At 34.2% G+C, this 20,370-nt stretch overlaps 1 protein-coding gene across 9 annotated transcripts; it reads right to left on the reverse strand.

Annotated features, from left to right (window-relative positions):
• Positions 1–6,244: 6,244 nt before the first annotated feature.
• On the reverse strand, positions 6,245–20,315 carry LOC132273680 (pentatricopeptide repeat-containing protein At1g77360, mitochondrial). 9 transcript variants are annotated; one of them, XM_059774689.1, is made up of 5 exons: positions 20,234–20,315; positions 15,003–15,113; positions 12,733–14,315; positions 6,871–7,023; positions 6,245–6,592 (listed from the first exon to the last, which is right to left on the reverse strand). In XM_059774689.1, the coding sequence occupies exon 3, from the start codon at positions 14,282–14,284 to the stop codon at positions 12,842–12,844; it is 1,443 nt and encodes a 480-aa protein (XP_059630672.1). In that variant the 5' UTR covers positions 14,285–14,315; positions 15,003–15,113; positions 20,234–20,315; the 3' UTR covers positions 6,245–6,592; positions 6,871–7,023; positions 12,733–12,841. The 9 variants fall into 9 exon arrangements, with proteins under 9 accessions (XP_059630672.1, XP_059630675.1, XP_059630676.1 ...); XM_059774692.1 differs by adding an exon at positions 8,024–8,182 and having other exon boundaries at positions 6,245–7,023; XM_059774693.1 differs by adding an exon at positions 8,024–8,187 and having other exon boundaries at positions 6,245–7,023.
• Positions 20,316–20,370: the final 55 nt, after the last annotated feature.

A 20,370-nucleotide genomic window follows, 5' to 3' on the forward strand; every position in this document is an offset into this window, starting at 1 on the left:
TTTTTTTAAAAAATAAAATAAAATAAAATTCATTAAATAAAAAAATATTGTTTAGGCACTGTTTGTCCAATTTTTTTTTTATTTTTATTTGGACCAAAAATAAATTAAAAAATCTTTTATTTTTTGTTTTTTCCCTTAAAAATTAATTTTTGTAACTTTTTTTACTTTAAATTTTAAAATTCTGCCACAAATAGTGTTTTTATAATCCTTAGTCTATTTATTTTCTTATTCCAATTCAGGATATTGTATTGTTTGAGTTATTTTAAATTGTTTTGTTTAATTTATATTTTTGTTTTTTTGTTTTTAGTCCATAATGAATAATGTATTGTTTAAAGTTATAATATTAATCATAGATTTTTTAATAATTTGCAAAGATATTGTTTGATAAAAAAATATTACCGTTAGAGAAATAATTTCATCATATTTAATATTAAAAAACCATTACATAATAAAAATTCTTAGTACACGAAATATAGCCGTTACAAATATAACCGTTAAGAATGTAGCGGATAGAAATATAGTCGTTATGAACATGTTAAAAAAAAAAAAAATTCTAATTAATAAAAAAAAAAAAAAAATTAGAGCGAAAATTCAAAGAACCTGATGGAGTGTTTGTGTTTTCAGAGAGCGAAAGTTACTAACGTAGCTCTTGGAATTGCTGACATGGTTCTTAGAAAAGATTAAGTGATATTTTTGGAGAGGCCTAGAATTTGCAACAGAGTTGCTCGCTTCATTGGCAAATGGGTTCTCAGGTCTAAGTGTAGTGATCTTCAGTGAGATGTTTAGCCTCCTGGTTTGATTCAAGCCATTGAGGCTGATCTCTAGTTTTTCTATTTGGCTTTTTTTGTACCTTAAAATAAATAAATAAATAAATCCGAAGAGGCCGATACGAATGCTCTCGTACTTCGCATTTGCATCTTTTAGAAAACATTTCATCGGCCTCAACTCAACCTCAATTGCCTCAACCTGAGAGCGTACTCAAATTAACAATTTTACTTCTTCATTCAACCAAACCCCAATTCTAGACAATGTGGGTGCAAACAAGCGTGGTTTATTCCAAATCAATCAATAACTTTAATCATTTCTTTGAAAATGATTTTCTTTTTCTTTTTTTGACAAACATAACAAACATTACAAAACAAGAGTACATAAAATATCCATTGCGACCACGAGGATGTGATCCAAATAACATACACCGAGCATAGCAGTTTTTAAGGTACGAGTTGAAAACTTATCAAGATCATAGCCAATTGTCGCATCGTTTGCAAACCGCACGTCCTGAAACGTCATTGCCCATACTCCCTGGCCTCCAATATAGCACCATTCCCACCAAGGATATATCCAGACTTGGAAAAGCAAAAAACCACCAACCCCATCAACTTCTGCATAATGGACATGATCATCAATAAATATCCAAGACTGGGGATGGATGATCAATGTTACCAAAAAAAGAACCCCATAAAAGATCCCCAACGACACATAAAAGTGCACACCACATTTGGAACTTTAATGTTGCTGTACTTGGGCCATTCTGTGTTCCTCCCTGCTCATGCCTTGCCACATAAAAGTGCACTAGGCCCAGGTCATAGATAAAAATGTTAAAATCCCATTTGATAACAGTAAAATGAAGACCGTTCAGGGTGTAGCCCAATTGCAGTTGGGCCTTTCTTTAGAGTAACCCAATAACAGTAATAGGACATTTGTTCGGACTAGTGGCTATCAACACATGTGGGCTCAAACCCAGGGCCACCGTATCATCAGGTCCATATAGCAGCCCAGAGAGAGTATTGCGTGTCCTTCACGCCCAGCTCACCAACTCATTATGGCCTTTGAAAATTGAACTGAAACCTGACGCGACACAGGACATCGGTGTTTTCGAGGATGCAACGAGGCTGCCGGCCACCAAGATGGAGAAGACAATAAAACCGCCGACGAATCATCACCATCAAGAACACTGATGTTTATTGTTTTGAAAACTGCAACTTCTGATAATGAAAGAGATGCGGAGAAGTCTAATAAATCTAGGCAGTTGAAACCAGATCTTGATGACGATCTTCAGGGTATTGATATAGTGTTTGAAGGTGAGGAATCAGAATCTGATGATAAGCTGCCGTTCCCTCAACCAGACGATAATCCACTGCAGCCTTCACCTGTTGCTGAGGAAACAGAGAGCGATGTGAATGGAAGTAGTCAGTTTTTTCACTTGGGTCCACCATTAGCATCCAATGTTGATGAAAATAGCCAGAGTGAATTTTCTTCAAGGATGTCGGTTTCGCTCCCTGAGATGCCATTGACTCGGGAACCAAGTATTTCTTCAGATAAGAAGTATGACGAGCATTCTGATGACATAAATAATGTTCCAATTAAGATCTCCAGGGGGTTTGATTCTGGTGCAGCAGCTAGTAGTTATGGATTTCCTGGCATGGTTTATAATAAGGCTTCCACATCATCTGTACCTGTTGATTCTAGGATGCCACCACACAACTTCTATCTGAAGCATGGTCTGCAACAAACTGGTGCTGTTTCTTTAAGTACACGTTCTCAAGGATTGTATGACCAGAAATTTCCGTTGAATCAACCTCCTTTACCTCCTATGCCACCACCTCCAACAATTGCGCCTGTACATTCTCAGACCCCGGATCCTCTTCTAAGTCAGTCATCTCCGTTTCTTACCATCATGTTCGCCTTAGCAAGAAGGCCTTCAACACCCACCCATGGTCCAATTTCTATGGCTACCCAGAAAGCCACAACTCAAACGATCAGGTACTTCGCCATGGGGATTAAAACATGGTATACTTTCATATGAAGAGGAACATACGAAAACAACTATAGAAAAAAGACGACAAAAGAGTAGAGATAGAGGGTTAGAACCAAAAGAGAAGCAAGAAAAACGGTAACAATACCGGTATCAAAAGGAAAGATCGACGAAAATGATCTTTTTGTTTTCATTACATATAAGTTTCTTGAAATTCTAAGTTAAATTTCCACGATAATACATTTAAATAGACTCGAAGTTGGGGATTTTTCGTATGGTAGCTTTTATAGCTTTCGCATCGAATTCGAATGAAAAATTAAATGGTTATATATGAGTTGGGTGTCAACTCCACTTAATAACTTAAATTTTTAGGTCGAATCATGAAACACCCGTTCGTTACAATTAGTATGAGAGTCAGACCCAATTTTTAATCTGGTGCCACGCCAAACATCCAGGTGAATCCTCCTTGGTAGGCAGGTGACCTGACTGCACAAAAAACGTCACGTATTCAGATAGAAAAGAATGTTACAAATCCCACATCGATCCGAATAAAAAATTGAATGACTTGGATGTTGCACCTATATTATCAAATATAGTATTGTTATAGTCATTTCAGCAAGAGATAAAATGCCAAACAAAATCAGTAACATTTATCTGCAGCAAAGATGCAATTACATCAACCCTAAGCACCTTATTATGCTTAGGGTTTCTAATATATGTGAATCATGTTTCAGCCTCCATCTCCATCTTTCTACAAACATCAACTTTTATGATACGTCTTTGCATGCTTTTAGAGGAACACCTCCAGGTTTCTTGATTGGTCCTCATTTTAACAGATGATCCTCAACAACGAGTTGTATCAGTTTCCACTTTGATAATCTATCTTTGAATTTTCTTGGGCGAACACCTTCATGCTATGTTTAGGAGTACCGAATTGACGACTTGGATTTGGAATTGAAGAAAATTTAGTTTAAAGTTTTAACTAAATTTCCTTCAAATGAGAGTGTAACTGCTTAATTTGTTGGGTCTTTGGCTTGTATTTATTATATTCATAATGTAATCACCTTTTAAGATTATGAGGATTTATGGAAGACAATTTTTTTTTCTATGAAGATTATGAGTTTTTATAGTTTGCTTTTGCATTTTACATTATGGGTGTTTTCTTGTGCAATTTTTGTATTGGATTTTGGAATCCTTGGCTTTGATGCGAATACATGTTATGTTTGTTACAAGACCAAAATAGCTTAAACCAATGCGCAGACTATTTTTTTTTTTTTTTTTTAATTTAATTTTATTATCTTAATTGTATTCACATACATGTTTTTACTGAGACTTACATCTTTAAATCTGATACCGTTAGATCACTGTCCGTTGATATGGGCAGACTTTCTTTGTATTGCATGACTTCGGTTTTGGATGAGTTTCTTCAGATAAGGTGCTTATGGGCAATGTGACTTGGAATTAGTGCTCTCCTCTCTTCTGGGCTTTGAATTTTTTTATTTTGTTATGAAAATAGTGTGTAATATATATATATTCAATTTTGCCTAGGATGGAGGCAATTACTGTTGGAATTTCGTCTGCTGTGTTCTCTCTGTTCGTGGTGGGGGCTCTTGTAAAAATTACAAATCTACTAATTCAAAAAACAAAATAATTGAACTTGCTTAAGTTATTTTACTTTTTTAAAATTTGAAAACAATAGACATGTTTCGGTTCCAAGAATTTAATTTCATTATTTTATTTTGGATAAAAGCATAAATGGGTCCTTAACGACTCATTAAGGGTGTGTTTAGTAATCCAAAACATTTTTTGTTTTCTATTGCCAATCCTGAAAAAGGAGAAACAAACACAAAAATCTTGTTTAGTAATTTGTTTTTGTTTTCTCTTAATGAAAAACATTTCTTATTTTTGTGAAAGAAAGAAAAAACATCAAAATGATGTTTCCTGTATTTTTTCACTGTAGTAGAGGAAACGTTTTCACCACTATTTTTCTCGTTTTTTACGCAACAACTGACTACTCTTCCATTAATACACAACTACTGACATTACTCCATAGTACTTTCTTCTTCTCTTTCATTAATCACATTGTTCTCTCATCATCACACGGCTCATGTCTCTCTTTCTCTCTTCTCATAAAGGTACGTCCTCCTATCTCATTCTCTCTCCTTTATTCAATAGATCTGAGACTTGAATGGTATCTTGCCTGTATTTTTTATTTATTTATTTTTTTTTGATTGTTGTACATGTATGAGTTGTGGATTTAATAGTTTTTTTGTTTCGAATTAGGAGGAGAATTAGTTTTGTTAGTATCTTGACATGTATTTTTTTTTTTTTTTCCTTTTTCTGATTGTTATACGTGTATGGGTTGTGGATTTAATAGTTTTTTTTTGTTTCGGATTAGGAGGAGAATCAGTCTTTGCTAGTATCTTGCCCTGTATTTTTGTTTTGTTTTTTTTTTTTTTTTTTTCCTTTTTCTGATTGTTATGCATGTATGGGTTGTGGTTTGTTTTCAGATTTTTTGTTAATATACATGTATATATATATAATCTATTTTTATATTCTATATATATACATTATACAACTGTAAGCTTGTACTTTTTTTTTTTTTCCTTTTTTCTGATTGTTGTGCATGTATGGGTTGTGGTTTGTTTTCAGATTTTTTGTTAATATATATGTATATATAAAATCTATTTTTATATTCTATATATATATATATTATACAACTGTACGCTTATCTTGCCCTGTATTTTTGTTGTACATGTATGGGTTGTGGTTTGTTTTTAGATTTTTTTGTTAATATATATGTATATATAAAATCTATTTTTATATTCTATATATATATATATATATATATATATATATATATATACATACATTATACAATTTTTTTTTCCTTTTTCGGATTGTTGTGCATTTATGGGTTGTGGATTTATGTAATTGTTATGAATTTTATTACTATGTATTATTAAGAATTGTGACTTTAATATTATTTGTTATGGTGTAGACGTAATAAATTTTATTACTATGTATTATTAAGAACTGTGATTTTACTATTGCTTGTTAAGGTATTGGTTTTTCTTTTTTAGATTATATCTTTTATTGTGATTGAAAGTTAAATTTTGATAGATGAATGAAAAAATAAATTAAAAAAATTTTCAAAAAAAAATAATTTTGTAACAAATGTTTTACTAAACAATGCTTTCTGTTTTTTGTTATTAAAACTGTGACAATAGCAAAAGTTATTAAACGTTATTTTTGCTTTCTGCTTTTACTTCGAAAAACAAAATTATGTTTCTATTTCTTTGCGCAAAAACAAAAAACAAAAAACGAAAACGTTACTAAACGCACCCAAACATAACATGTATTCGCATCAAAGCCAAGGATTCCAAAATCCAATACAAAAATTGCACAAGAAAACACCCATAATGTAAAATGCAAAAGCAAACTATCAAAACTCACAATCTTCATAGAAAAAAACTTGTATTCCATAAATCCTCATAATCTTAAAAGGTGATTACATTATGAATATAATAAATACAAGCCAAAGACCCAACAAATTAAGTAGCTACACTCTCATTTGAAGGAAATTTAGTTAAAACTTTGAACTAAATTTTCTCCAATTTCAAACCCAAGTCGTCAATTCGGTACTCTCAAACATAGCATGAAGGTGTTCGCCCAAGAGAATTCAAAGATAGATTATCAAAGTGGAAACTGATACAACTCGTTGTTGAGGATCATCTGTTAAAATGAGGACCAATCAAGAAACCTGGAGGTGTTCCTCTAAAAGCATTCAAAGACTTATCATAAAAGTTGATGTTTGTAGAAAGATGGAGATGGAGGCTGAAACATGATTCACATATATTAGAAACCCTAAGCATAATACAGGTTGTATGAAAATGTAAAAATAGCCTAATTACATAATAACCCACAATCTATAAGTAACTAAACTTTGGGCCCAACATAAATATACACTATTCCAACAATGTTCATACAATTTGTTGCTGAGGAATGCTATGACAATCTACACGACAAAATGTGGTCCAGAATGCATTGCCAGATTCCTTATATTGCACAAGACAGCAAATTTTTTTAAAAATAGGGGGAAAAAAATTCATAACCTGCAATCAATGAAGTCAAATTGAACCCCAACATGAAACTGAACCCCACCAATAATCCAAGACATGAAACTGAAAGTGCTCAAATCTCCCAAATGATTTATGGAGCTTAAATATCTCCAGAGCATCTCAACAATGCTGGACCGCATTTCCCCACTGTCAAGAATATAAAACAGACAATTCAGTGACATATCTCATTTATCAGAAATTTAACAGAAAAGCAAGAACATTGCTTCCATTGCAGAATTTTAATTTTTTATGCCAAACAAAAGTTCCAGCAACTTTATATACAAGAATCACAGACAATTTAGAGTATATGCATCAAGATGAAAATTGCAAGATTTTTGGGTGCAAGAGTTCCCCGAGTTCAATTCTCAGGATCCCATGCAAAATCGTCTCTCTCTTTACAAACAACCTCTGGTCTTTTTATTATCATCTACACAGGTGTTGCTACAGAGATACCATGTTGATTCCTCAGCAGGCTCCTATGATATCTCTGATGGGACCCATCCCACTCCACAAACATTACATAATGTTGCAGGGATCATTTCTCTTCAAATAATAAGCCTCATTGCCTTCTCAACAGGAATATAGATGACGACACAAGAATATCTTCTCCTCGAATATGCCTTGCTGCCTTTCACACTGGATTGTACATGACAATGTGAGGAGCTCTTCTAGTCATATAAGCCTCACTAGCTTCTCCATGAGCATATAAGACCAGTACATTTAATGCTTTTTTCCATAGGCATATACATGATGCTGCAAGAACCTCCTCTTCTCCTTGAATAAGCCTTGTTGCCTCCACAAAAGGATTGTACATGACATCGTGAGAACCTCTTCTCCTCATAAAAGCCTCGTTGCCTTTATCCACTGGCATATTGAGACCATTATATCCAATGCACCTCATGCAATGCCTTGTTTGGGAGCTGATAGTGGATGTATTACAGCCCTCTACAGTTCAAGATATGTTACACCTTGCAATATGCAGACATTTTATAACCCATTGGGATGCTAAGAGTACTTGATTTGTTGTTTGAAGTCAATCTATCTTGAGCTACACACTCACTTTACCTGAAACATCACATGATTCCTAATCCCTTAGGGCATATGCTTGCTATAATGTCATAACATTATGTTGAAGTTTGAACCATACCTGCCATATGTGGCCACCATTTATGGAATTGCCCATCAACACATGAAGGCATTCCATCGGACTGCAATGAAGCTTTGTAAAGTAGCAAAGCTTGGTGGAAAAACTAGCCATCTTGGTGCCACCATAGCACACCAGCTATATATCCTTGTGGCTGCAATGCTGCCCTGACCACATATTTATCAGACAGACTTGGTGTATATGCAGCATTTCATTTGACAAGTTGATATATTATACAATAAAAGAGTCTAAAGAGAAGTAGACAATTTTTTATTTAGGTCTTTTTTTCATACCCTGCTTAGAGATTGTGATCTTTCATTAAAGAAAAACCGCTGAAAAATATCCGTGTAACAAAGAAAACAAAGGATTAAAGATGGAGATATGAAGTGTCCAATGATCAGAGAGATTAAATTTGAGGCTTAGAATTAGTAGTATGGAACAATTTTAGAACTTATAAAATTCTATATTTATACAAAATAAATATATAATTTTTTTTTGAAGGGGGGTACTTTTAAAATTTTAAAATCTATATATATGAAAAGCAAATATAAAACTGGAGAGAGAAAGAGAGTCGATCAATTGGTGTTACATGTGTAAGAGAGATGAGGAAGAGAGGTTGTATAGTGGGGGCCCAAGTTCGTGATTTCTGGCAAGTTGTGCCTTTGTGTGTCTGGTGGTGTTTATGGCTTGAAAGAAATAGGAGATCCTTCGAAGGAAAGGAGAATCATATTGGGGTGTTTAAATTCTCCATTTCTAGCACTCTTTTTTATTGGGTTCTAGGGAGAAATTGTAAATCCAAGGAGAAAATAGTTAATTAGGCCTTGTCTATCTTCTAAGGGATGTGTTCCCCTTTTGAAGGCTTCTTTTATGAAATTTTACTTTTAAAAAAAAAAATAATAAATAAATGCCTATTGTGTTCTCACTCTCAACAAGTATTGTTTTTATTTTTATATTTTTGCCTTCTCTTTGGCAGACTTATGGTCTTCAACAAACTCTATCGGTGCACTTCTTGACCATGCAAAATTGTCTCTCTTTACAAACCTCTGGTCTTCATATTAACATCCACACAGGTGTTGATGCAAGATATCACGTTGACTCCTTAACAGGCTTAGATGATATCTTTGATGGGAACCATCAGTGTCCACAAACATTACATGATGTTGCAGGGATCTTCTCTTCAGATAATAAGCCTCATTTCCTTCTCAACAGGCATATATATCATGACACAAGAATCTCTTCTCCTCGAATAAGCCTTGTTGCCTTTGCCACTGGAATGTAAATGACAACGCGAGGAGCTCTTCTTGTCATATAAGCCTCACTAGCTTCTCCGTGAGCATATAAGACCAGTACACTTGATGCTCTTTTTCATAGGCACATACATCATGCTGCAAGAACCTCTTTTCCTCGAATAAGCCCTGTTGCCTCCACAAAAGGAATGTACATGACATCGTGAGGACCTCTACTCCTCATAAAATCCTCATTGCCTTTCTCCACTGGCATATTAAGACCATTATATCCAGTGCACCTCATGCGATGCCTTGTTTGGGAGCTGATAGCGGATGTATTACAGCCCCTACAGTTTAAGATATGTTCCACCTTGCAATATGCAGACATTTTATAACCCATTGGGATGCTGCTAAGAGAACTTGATTGGTTGATTTGTTGTTTAAAGTCAATCTATCCTGAGCTCTACCCTAACCTTGACCTGACCTGAAACATCACATGATTCCTAATCCCTCCCATAGGAGATATGCATGCTATAATGTCATAACATTACATTGAACCCTACCCGCCATACGCGGCCACCATTTATGGAATTGCGCTGCATCAACCCATGAAGGCATTCCATCAGGCTGTGATGAAGCTTTGTAACGTAGCGAAGCTTGGTGGAAAAACTAGCCATCTCGGCGCCACCCTAGCACACCAGCTATCCCTGTGGTTGCAATGCTGCCCTGACCACACCTTTATCAGACAGACTCGGTGTATATGCAGCATTTCATTTTACTATGTTGGGTACAAGTGGCATAACCACATATGAGCTCCACATTGAGGAAAGCACTGCCTGAATCTCACCCAGGAAACGAACTATATCTGGTGCATGTTCAAAGCAAACCTCAGAACTGGTTAAGACATTGGCAAAACTGAGACATTTTAGCATACCGGACGGAGTAACTGGATCCCTTTTAAAACTTATTTTGAAAAATTCCAACTGAACCCTCTCTCTCTCTCTTTCTGAAGTTAGTCTCAACTTCTATCTAACTCAGACCACCCTATCGGATTACATATAATACACCCACTTCCTACTCATCAGCATGAACCCACAGGAAGCACAACAATTTTAAAGGCTCTAAATGCTTTTTTTAAATATATAATCCCTACATACTGAGCATAATCTAAAGGTTCCTACACTTCCCTTGCTAAATTTGTCTTCAGTTCATGCCTTGCGGAAATACCAACCTAATAATAGAAACATAATCTAAAGAGTAATTTCAAACAAATCTAGGATTCCTTTGAAGGGTGCATGAAATAAATTTTATCAAAGATCCAATTAACTTTTGACAAGAGTATAGGATTGCATTGCAAAACTGACAAAAGCATGACATGATATTTAAAAGCGGACAAAATTGGAATACTAGCCCTCACACCAAGAAATTTATACAAAGCTATATATTTGGTTTACTATTGATAAAATGAACCACATTGCAGACCCTCATATACTAGTATTTAAATTGTAGTAGAGATCATTTTCACTCATCAGGATGTCAATCACTACAATTTCAGATTGAACCTTTGTATCTAATGGTTTCATCTGAACTCTATATCGCATTTATTGAGACACTATTGGTGTTTGTGTACTTTATACACGGTAATTCCCAGGAAAGGCTTTCTCTAATAAGAGGGTCGGGGGACCAAAAATAATTCAATAGTCCTGAGTTGATGTGGGGACGAAATCCCATTACTTCTAACAAGAGTAAACAGATTAAGAAGTTATCCATAGGTTCTACAATCTCAAGCACGTACTTCTGCCCTAAGATGCAACTGATCGGATAGCAGTTTACAAGACAAAAACAGAGAGGAATATAACCTCTGTGGCTCTGTAGTTAGAGCCAAGTAAAATTTATGACAGCATTTAAAAGGAACTTACTGAACATATCCTACAAATGATTTAGATTACCTGCTTTATTCAAAGGCACAAATTGTATATTCATGTTGCATTGAGTTTTCTTTTCATCATAACAAATTTATTTTTCCTTACTGGAAAAAAGAAAGTGTATTTTGTGTCTGGTGTGGTGCAATAGAAGGGCAAAAAACAAAGTGACTTTCACCACTCTTACGGTTTGAGCATTCCAGCTAGTTTGATTTAGATTATTATGGTGGCAACTCCATCAAGCTCTCCTAGATGCTAATATGTGTCTTTATAAGGCATCTACTTGTATTCTCTCCGTAACAGGATTTCATGGTTTCTTCAATATGTTATGGTGTTACCCAGGGCAAAACAGAGGAAATCAGTTTATTATATAATTCAATTCTTATCTAAATGAGTTTATTACGTAATTTTTTAAATAATTAAATAATCAGATAATTGATTAAGTACAGTAGTTATGCCTTTGCCTTAGATTGTTAGCCAACTTGACCAGTGGCCCCGGTAAGAAATTCTATATGAAGTGTGCTGCTGCAAAAGAAGTTTCTAATTCTCTATAGTCTACCTCATTTTACATATCCTCCATAGATATAACCAACTTTTTCATCCCCATAATGAGGTGCCATTTGATCAATATCACGGAATCTCATGACCACAACCCATTTGAATAAAAAATGAAATTCACTACTGCAAAAGATTCACTTTATGTATTCATTTCCCGTGGGGTTTACATAAGCTTGTCCTTCAATAATACATGCCACACAGGCCAACTACTTTTGTCAAATATAACTAAAAAATATAAGCAAGCAGTGGCTTGGTGATTAACCAATTATCAACTAATAACTGAGTTTCTCTATCCTTTTTTATTTTTTTATGCATTATAGTAAATTGAATACCATCAAGCCAACAACAAGCTCAAACTTAGCATGACCTTCCATTCAACTACTATTTTTGAAGACTACATATTTAAAGATGCAGTCATCGTCATTAAACATCCCTTACACACTCATTTGCTATTATGTGTAAATCACCTATATTAAGATATGCTTACGTCCAATAAAATTGTTTCAATATAAATAGTCAATTCCAGCAATTGATGGAAGATAATTAAGTACTTCGATCTACGGGGTCCACAGTGAGATTATTGCAGAGCAGGTATCATACATATTTTTGCCGTCCGTTGTCTCTTTCCTTATGCCTTCTCTTTTCTTCACCCTAATGCTTTTCTCATTGTTACTTTGTCCCATTTTAAATTGTTTTAACTGTTATCAACTACTATTTGCCCCCATTTTATATAGATGGCTGAAGCAAATGTTTCAGTATAGATGATTTAATATTCAAGGAGTATTTAAGGATGTAACACAGTGGTGTTTCTCCACATAAATCCTCAAACTAGTGTAAATGGATTTTTGTTTATAGATGGGTAAAAAAAATTGAAAGCAAGCCTCATATGAAATAAAAATGGTTTTTGTTTACAAAATTAAATATATATTGACGCGACGCAATGAAATCAGCAATAGAAGTTAAAATGTCTCCAAAAAAAATTAAAAAATCAGAGAGAAAATCTAACCTCCTGAAGTTCACTATTGGTCATGCAGTTCCAACTCCCAGATCTCCATTGTGCAAACCAAACAATCAGCTACCTTGATTTTTCTATTTAGCTCATAAGCCATGGCTTCTCAATCCCATAATGGCTCCTTTACCAAAAGATTCTTTTTCTCGTGAAGAAATTCAAGTACATCTTCTCTTCCCTTCTTTATAAGCAATTGTCTTAGTCTCCCAAAAGTCACCCTTGATGGCTGGATTCCCCTCTCTATCATCTCTTCCATAAGAACACAAGCCTCAGAAGCATTAGCCTTCTCACACAACCCATTGATAAGAGCAGAAAAAGTGTGCATGCTCGGAACAAACTGCTTTTTCTTCATGAACCTCCATACTTTAAGAGCCATCTCAAGCTCGTCCCTGTCACAGAACATTTTTATCATTATAGTATATGTGTCTGCATCTGGCTTACAAACCCTAATCATCCTGCGGAAGACCCTAAAAGCCTTATCAGTCTCTCCATGGCCTATCAAGCTGTTTATAATGATGTTGCAAGTCCTTGAATTGGGTGTGACACCCTTGCAATCCATCTCATTCAAAACCTTATAGACATTTTGGAACTTGTTTACTTTGCAGAAAGCACTAATCAAGGCATTATACATGGCGACATCAGCCTTAACTCCGTTCCTTTCCATTTCAAGGAATGTATCAACAGCATCTTCAATCCGATTCTCTATCCCATAAGTATGAACCAGAACACTGTGAATGAATGATGTTGGCCTACAGCCTGTGGAGTCCATGTCCTTAACAATTTCAATGGCTTCATCAACCCTCCCTGCTTTGCAGAGAATGTCAACCATGATCCCATAGGTCACAATATCAGGGTTACAACTCATTTCCACCATTTCTCTGAAAATTTCCCTTGCCTTGGGCAGATTGGGATCCCTTCCCCACCCCTCGAGCAATATACTATAAGTTTTTGAATCAGGAACAAATCGATCTTTCATGTTATCAAAGATCTCTTGGGCCTTCCTCACATTCTTGGACTTACATAAAGCACTCAACAAGCCATTAAAAGCTGCTAGATTTGGAGGGATGTCATATTTTTCCATGATATTAAAAGTATAAACTGCCTCCTCCACCTTCTTTGCTCTAGCATACTTTCTCATAATTATACAAAATGTTTCAATATTTAACATTCTCTTGCTCCTCATGCTGTTCACAAGATCCCACATGATTTGATACTGCCTTATCTTGGCCAAAGATTCAATCATGCTGTGGTAAGCTCTGACGCTGTGCTCGTAATGACGTTGCTTCCCAGCCCATTCAAAGAATCGATACGTCAACATACCAGCATTCTCAAACCTCTGTAGGATTACCTCAACTACATCTGATGAAACCCTAATCCCACTCTGGTCAAGAGCAGTATCAAGCCCTACTTTTGGACACGAAATTATAATACTACATATTTTTTTTGTTGGATCAGGTATCTCTCTCGTTGCTGCATTTGAACTGCACAATCTGGTCACATACAGTAAACCCAAAGATAATTTGTTGTGACAGCTCTTAAATTTGATCATACTGCCGAAACAACTAAGGCTTCCAAGCTACCTGGAGTATTGGAAAATTAGTGAGTAACAAAGACTACAATCGAAATTAATGATGTAGAAGTCCAACTAAAATTGTCTTGACATCAGTTGAGCATGTATCTAAATCAGATGAATTAAGAGAAAGGACTTCAAAGTTTTCAGAATTGATCAGTTCAGATTTCAATGTCAAAATTTAGATGACTTATTCGCACGAGTACTACAATTCAACCATGAAAAATGACCTAGAATTCTCATACATACCAAAAGATCTTTATTTTGCCCCCAAGGGGTTGGCCTAGTTGGAAAATACTTAGGCCCTAGTGCCTCATGAAGTATCAGGTCTCAAGGTCGATTCCTACTAGGTGCAAACAATTCCTTGTTGTGTGTGAGTACCAACTAGGAATATATATATATATATATATATATATTGATGTCCATGTCCTCATTTTATTGATTGTCAGCATAAGAATCAAACTCCTAACCCCTTCCTTCATTTTTATATGTCATGCCAGCATTTTTAACTGTTGCACAAGCCTAAAATGGCTTTGGCAGCACGGATGTCCTATAAACTTTAAATCTTTGGATATATATATTTAGCTATTCAGATGATACTTCAAAAGTTCTCCTGAAATTGAATTATATATTTATAGTGTTCATTTTGTATATTCATTCCTCACAATTTCTTATCTAATAATAATAAGAGCATTACCCAAATTGATATTAAACAGGAAAAACTAACTTGACGAGATGGCTTTCATGTTAAAAATTCAAAACTTCCTCCTAGCCCCATGGAGATTGTGATAATGCTAAATGCAACAAACTGCAGAAAGATGAACAAGTTTTGCATTAGTCACCTATTTTAAACTATGATTAAAAAAAAAGAAAAAGAAAAAAGAAAAAAAAAGTATAATGTCAATATTACCATAATACATCCAAATTTCTCATTAAAAAAGCAATATAACTAGTATGTAGCCCTTCACAACCAGGTAATGGGAACTGGGTTACAAGGCCATGTAGCGGGACAGCAGGAAATTTTAGTGTCGAGTTTAACTGATTTTTCAGATGTTTAGAAAAAGGAATAGCCAATGCCATTAGACAAGTTATCGAAAATTCAATATATATACACAGAAAGCATAAATGGTCAAATTCCAAAAAGTTCAAAAGTCAACAAAAGGGCCTCTTTGCTAGATTCAAATTCAACAAAAATCAATAAGAAAAAAAAAATAAAAGGGAAAAAATAAATAAATAAATAAATAATTCTACATTAAACACATGCGAATAAACATGCCTGTTATGATTTGGACATTTCTTCAAGCATGTGGAGCACATAAGATGAGGCTGATTTTACTTTGCAACTATACTTTTTATAGAAATAGACATACATACAATTCTGCATATATTTAGATATATACATATATATATAAGTCACAAAAAAGCTTAATTTTCAGTCGTAAGTTTAGAATTCGCCAAACTGTTTTCTGTATAAATGTATAGAATGCTTGAAATACACAATTTCATTTTACACAATCGAGGAGGTGACTCGAAAATGTTAATCAACTATATACAAGACCTATGAATATGAGAACGCAAATGGAGAGAGGGAGAGAGCGGGAGAGAGAGAGTGAGAGAGAGAGCACCAAACCTGATAGTTGACGAAGGTCTGAAGTGTAAACAAGCGTAGCAGTTAATTCCCCTGTAATCGGGTTCAATTCCCTTGGAAGTGCGTTTGTATTGAAATTGCGGATGGAAAAGGAAAGGAGTGTAAACAAGAGAAAAGAGAGGAAAAGAATCGAGGAAGAAAAAGAATTTGTGTTATTCCCTTGAATGAACAAGTGGGACTGTTGGAGTAAACCCCTTCATTCAAGGGAATTGTTACTACCGGTAGTTTTACTTCACCCGCGTTGAAAAGTGGTAAATAGTCAATGATGCTTTTATACAAGGGTAAAATTGTCATTTTATAAATTTTAATTACGAGATGCCCGTTGAGCACAGATAATAAATATTGAATGGGCTACCTACCTGTATTTAGGATAAAAATCATTTCTTGTGCAACAATACATCCAAGGGCGGATCCAGGATATCTCAATGGGGTGGGCTAAATCAAAATATATCTAAGTATAAAGTTACAAACATATATATATATATATATATATATATGATATACGTAGTATCATATTAGATTAGTAAAGTAAGTTATAAATATATAGTATTAATTATTGTCTCTGTTTGTAACTTTGAGAGCATCAGAGCTTTCCATTTCATTGTTGTACACTTCCTAGATCCGATGCATGAAACAAGTCAAAAGCTCACAACCCTATAGTTGGTTCACAGTTGTCGTACACTTTTGTGCCCCCAACCATATCTTTCTCTCTACAAGTCTATATCCACAGAAGTCTCCCATGCAAATATTAGTCAAGATGTTCAGAGAGCTTATTTTGTCCTAAGTTGGGTAATTCTTATTGGTGGACTCTCTCTTCTTTGCTGTTTCAGTTTCAACATTTCAGAAGCTCTGCCAATGCTCAAACTGATTAAGTTAAATTAAAATTGCATCAAGTCTTCTTTTTCTTTTTCACAGATAAAATTAAGGTTTAGAGAGATGAAAAAGAAGAGAGCCCAAGTAGATGAAACATACTACACACCATTGTTTCAGAATTTCATGAACTGAAAAATCGTGTGTGAAGTGACCAAAGATTCTTGTAACTAAAAGAATTAGACACTATGCTCAATAGTATGTCTTCAACTCTAAATTTCCTTCAATTCTAAGTGCTTTGACTTAATTTGAGTGCATCAACATATTATCAACATCATCAGTCGTCATTACTAGAGTCAACATTGACATCAACATCCTCATAATAACGTTGACATCAACATCCTCATAACAACGTTGACATTAACATCCTCATCTAGAATCGTCATCTACAATCACGTAATCCTCTTGCATAGATATACATTTGATTAAGATAAATTGAAAAGAGACCTCCTATCATAATTGGTCATTTTAAAACCAACATCACTGCTAAAATGGTAAGAGGATTTATATAATTCAATTAGCTAGGCAAAAAAAAACATACTATTTTCTTTTTCCCTACTCCACCCATTCCAATCAACTCCTTTCAGAAAAGAGACCTATATTACTTATAAAAAAAAAAAGAAAAAAAAAAGAGACCTATATTATTAGGACAAAAGATGAAAAGTTTTAAAAGCGTTAATAAACTTGTAAAACATATATTCTGAAATTGAAAACTAAACTTCCAAGTCTTTAATTCCCATTAATAACATTTTAAAACCAACATCACTGCTACAATGGTAAGAGGATTTATATAATTCAATTAGCTAAAAACATAACTATTTTCTTTTTATCAACTCCATCCATTCCAATCAACTCTCTTCTTTCAGAAAAGAGACCTATGTTACTTATAAAAAAAAAAAAAAGACCTATATTATTAGGACAAAAGAGGAAAAGTTTCAAAAGCGTTAATAAACTTGTAAAACATATATTCTGAAATTGAAAACTAAACTTCCAAGTCTTTAATTCCCATTAATAAATTGTTCGAGCATCACATCATAACAATATTATATGTATGTATGTAGAAACAAAAAAAAAAACAAAAAATCAGTATGTAAAACATGAATATATAAACGTAACCAATAGCTAAAAATGCCAAATTAAATTTTAGAAAAAGTAAGAATTTATTACTCGATGACTGAGGAGACATGTTTCTTGAACCTTGTTCTTGCTAATTGTTAAGGCCCGATACTAACCCTAAAAATAAGAAAACACTCATGTTGTGAGGAAGAGGTTTTACAATCTTACTCATAACCATTAAAACACCACCACCATCTATGTACTATTTGTATCATGTATCAACTCAACCCAACCCAACCCAACTATGCTTTCAGTCAAAATCTTGGACACCTATCCATAGAAAGAGGTGTGACTACGGATAGGTGTGATAAGCACATATTATGCTCAGCTTTTCTGTTAAATTAATCCAATAACAAAGTACAATGCTTCAGTTAACAAATCAATATCCTAAAATTCTACATTCTAATAAGAAAAAAAAAATCAAAAACCAAAATTTGAAAATAAAAATATGGCAGAAAGATTGAATATATCCTTCGTGCATTACACAGATTGTATTTCTATGTGAAACAAAACATCCAGATTTCTCAATGAGGTGGGCTAAATCAAAAGATGTCAACCAAAATCAACTGTTGTTTAATTCAATTTTAGTTAACTAATCTTCAGACAATTAACTGATTAAGGCATAGAAAATCCTATTTGGGTAATTAATAAAAAAAATTACCAATTTATTTCTGAACAATTCACCACTCAGTACCCTATCTCTTCTTCTCACCAATTTACTAATCCTATTTGAGAATCTACTAGTGGAAGCAGAGTGTGAGGTAGTTCATGGCAAGCCCCTTCCAACACTACGGAATTCACTCAAAATCATGCTTTTTGTAAGTATTTTAATTTTCAAGATGTAACTTTAGAGCTTTACCCTATATTAAGAACTTTTGCTTGTCAAAGTTCTTGTTATGATTTTTTTTTTTTTAGTTCTGAAAAGATTTCCATCTTCAAAAAGCTTGGCATGTTGATAAAAATTGTTTCAGATTCAATCTCTGCAGATTTCTAATCCAATTCAGATTCTTTTTTTTTTTTTTTCTTTTTTCATGTCCAGATTCAAATTTTCTTGTAAACATAATTGGAAAAAAAAAAAAAAAGAGAAATAGAAATAGAAGTTACAGAAATAAAAATATATATATTTGTTTTGCTGAAATAAAATGTAGATTACGGTGATTACCTCAAAATGCAATGCAAATTTTGTTACTTTATATTGTAAAAAATATATATATATATATTTAAAAAAGATAATAAAAAATTTCACCAAATAGGATTTAGTTTGCAAAACAAGAATTACAGAGCTTGATTAGTTGATTTAGAAACAAAATTAAAACAAAACCCATACATACAAGTTAGCAGTTGCAGAGAGAGGGGGGGGGCAAGCTTGAGAGTTGAGAGACAGTGGGCCAGCAGCTGAAGCTTGCAACCGGCGAACCCGAACTGGAACAGTGGGCGATGGAAACTGAAAGATATGGGTTTTGATTTTTTGAACAATCTGAAATGATCGATATGGGTTTTAGCATAGGTTTTTTGAACTTTTGATTCTTACAGACAGATAGATAAACTGAAATATATGGGTTTTGAACTTCTGATTCTTGTAGATTTTGTAGTTTGCAGTTGCAGAGAGAGAGAATCAAACGGAAACAATAATAACTAAGCATTGCCGATCATACAATAAAAATAACATTAAAAAGAATCTAAAATCAAGCAGTTTGGTCGATTGATCTCCTGGCTGGAGTTTTCAATGTAGCTTTGGTTGTGTTTTTGTGTGTTGTTTTTGGGAGCCAATTACCCCTCTCTTGATTTCAGGATGAGGAATCAACTTTAGTAGCAGTGATTGATTGATCATTGCTACAGAAGACCCGTGCAAATTAACAGAAAAAACCATTAACTTTTGTTTTGTTAAAGCCTGCTCTTGATTTCCATTTGTTTGTACATTCAGATGGCAAGTGCTTTGAGCCTTTGACAGTATTATTAACTGAAATTCTAGCTGAGCCAACTTCAAATAACATCAATAATGGTGGCATGTATCTTCATACATAAATAAAAAATAAAAACAAAAATATTACTTTGGCACTTTTAAGTATGAGCATAATTTAGAGATCGAAAAAGTTAATTATTACCTCAAGTCCTCAACCCACTAGAAGGGATCCTTAATTTTCGTAGGATGGAATGTGAAAATGCAAAAAATTATGAGGAAAATGGGTATGGTTGCTGCTGTTGTGAGCTGGATTGGACTTAGGGAGAGGAAAACAAAAACATCGATTCATGCAAAAGAAGAGAGAGAAGAGAGAGAGAGAGGATGAACATACCTTGTCACGGTGTCACCTGAGCCTGAGGCGATAGCGGAGGCTGCGTCCTGCGGAGTGTCTAAGCAGATTGTGTCGTTTGAAAAACTTGCCCTAGCTTAAAAGCAGATTGTCGTATGGGCCTTCCTCTAAAATTTGAG

Source organism: Cornus florida, unplaced genomic scaffold, assembly GCF_030987335.1.
Source record: "Cornus florida cultivar Cherokee Brave unplaced genomic scaffold, ASM3098733v1 CherokeeBrave_3.0.0_Hap2_Chr09, whole genome shotgun sequence".
Classification (NCBI taxonomy): Eukaryota; Viridiplantae; Streptophyta; class Magnoliopsida; order Cornales; family Cornaceae; genus Cornus; species Cornus florida.

Bases quoted from the DNA above. Each gene is read 5' to 3' on its own strand.
- LOC132273680 (XM_059774687.1), bottom strand. From the start codon at position 14,284: ATGATCAAATTTAAGAGCTGTCACAACAAATTATCTTTGGGTTTACTG.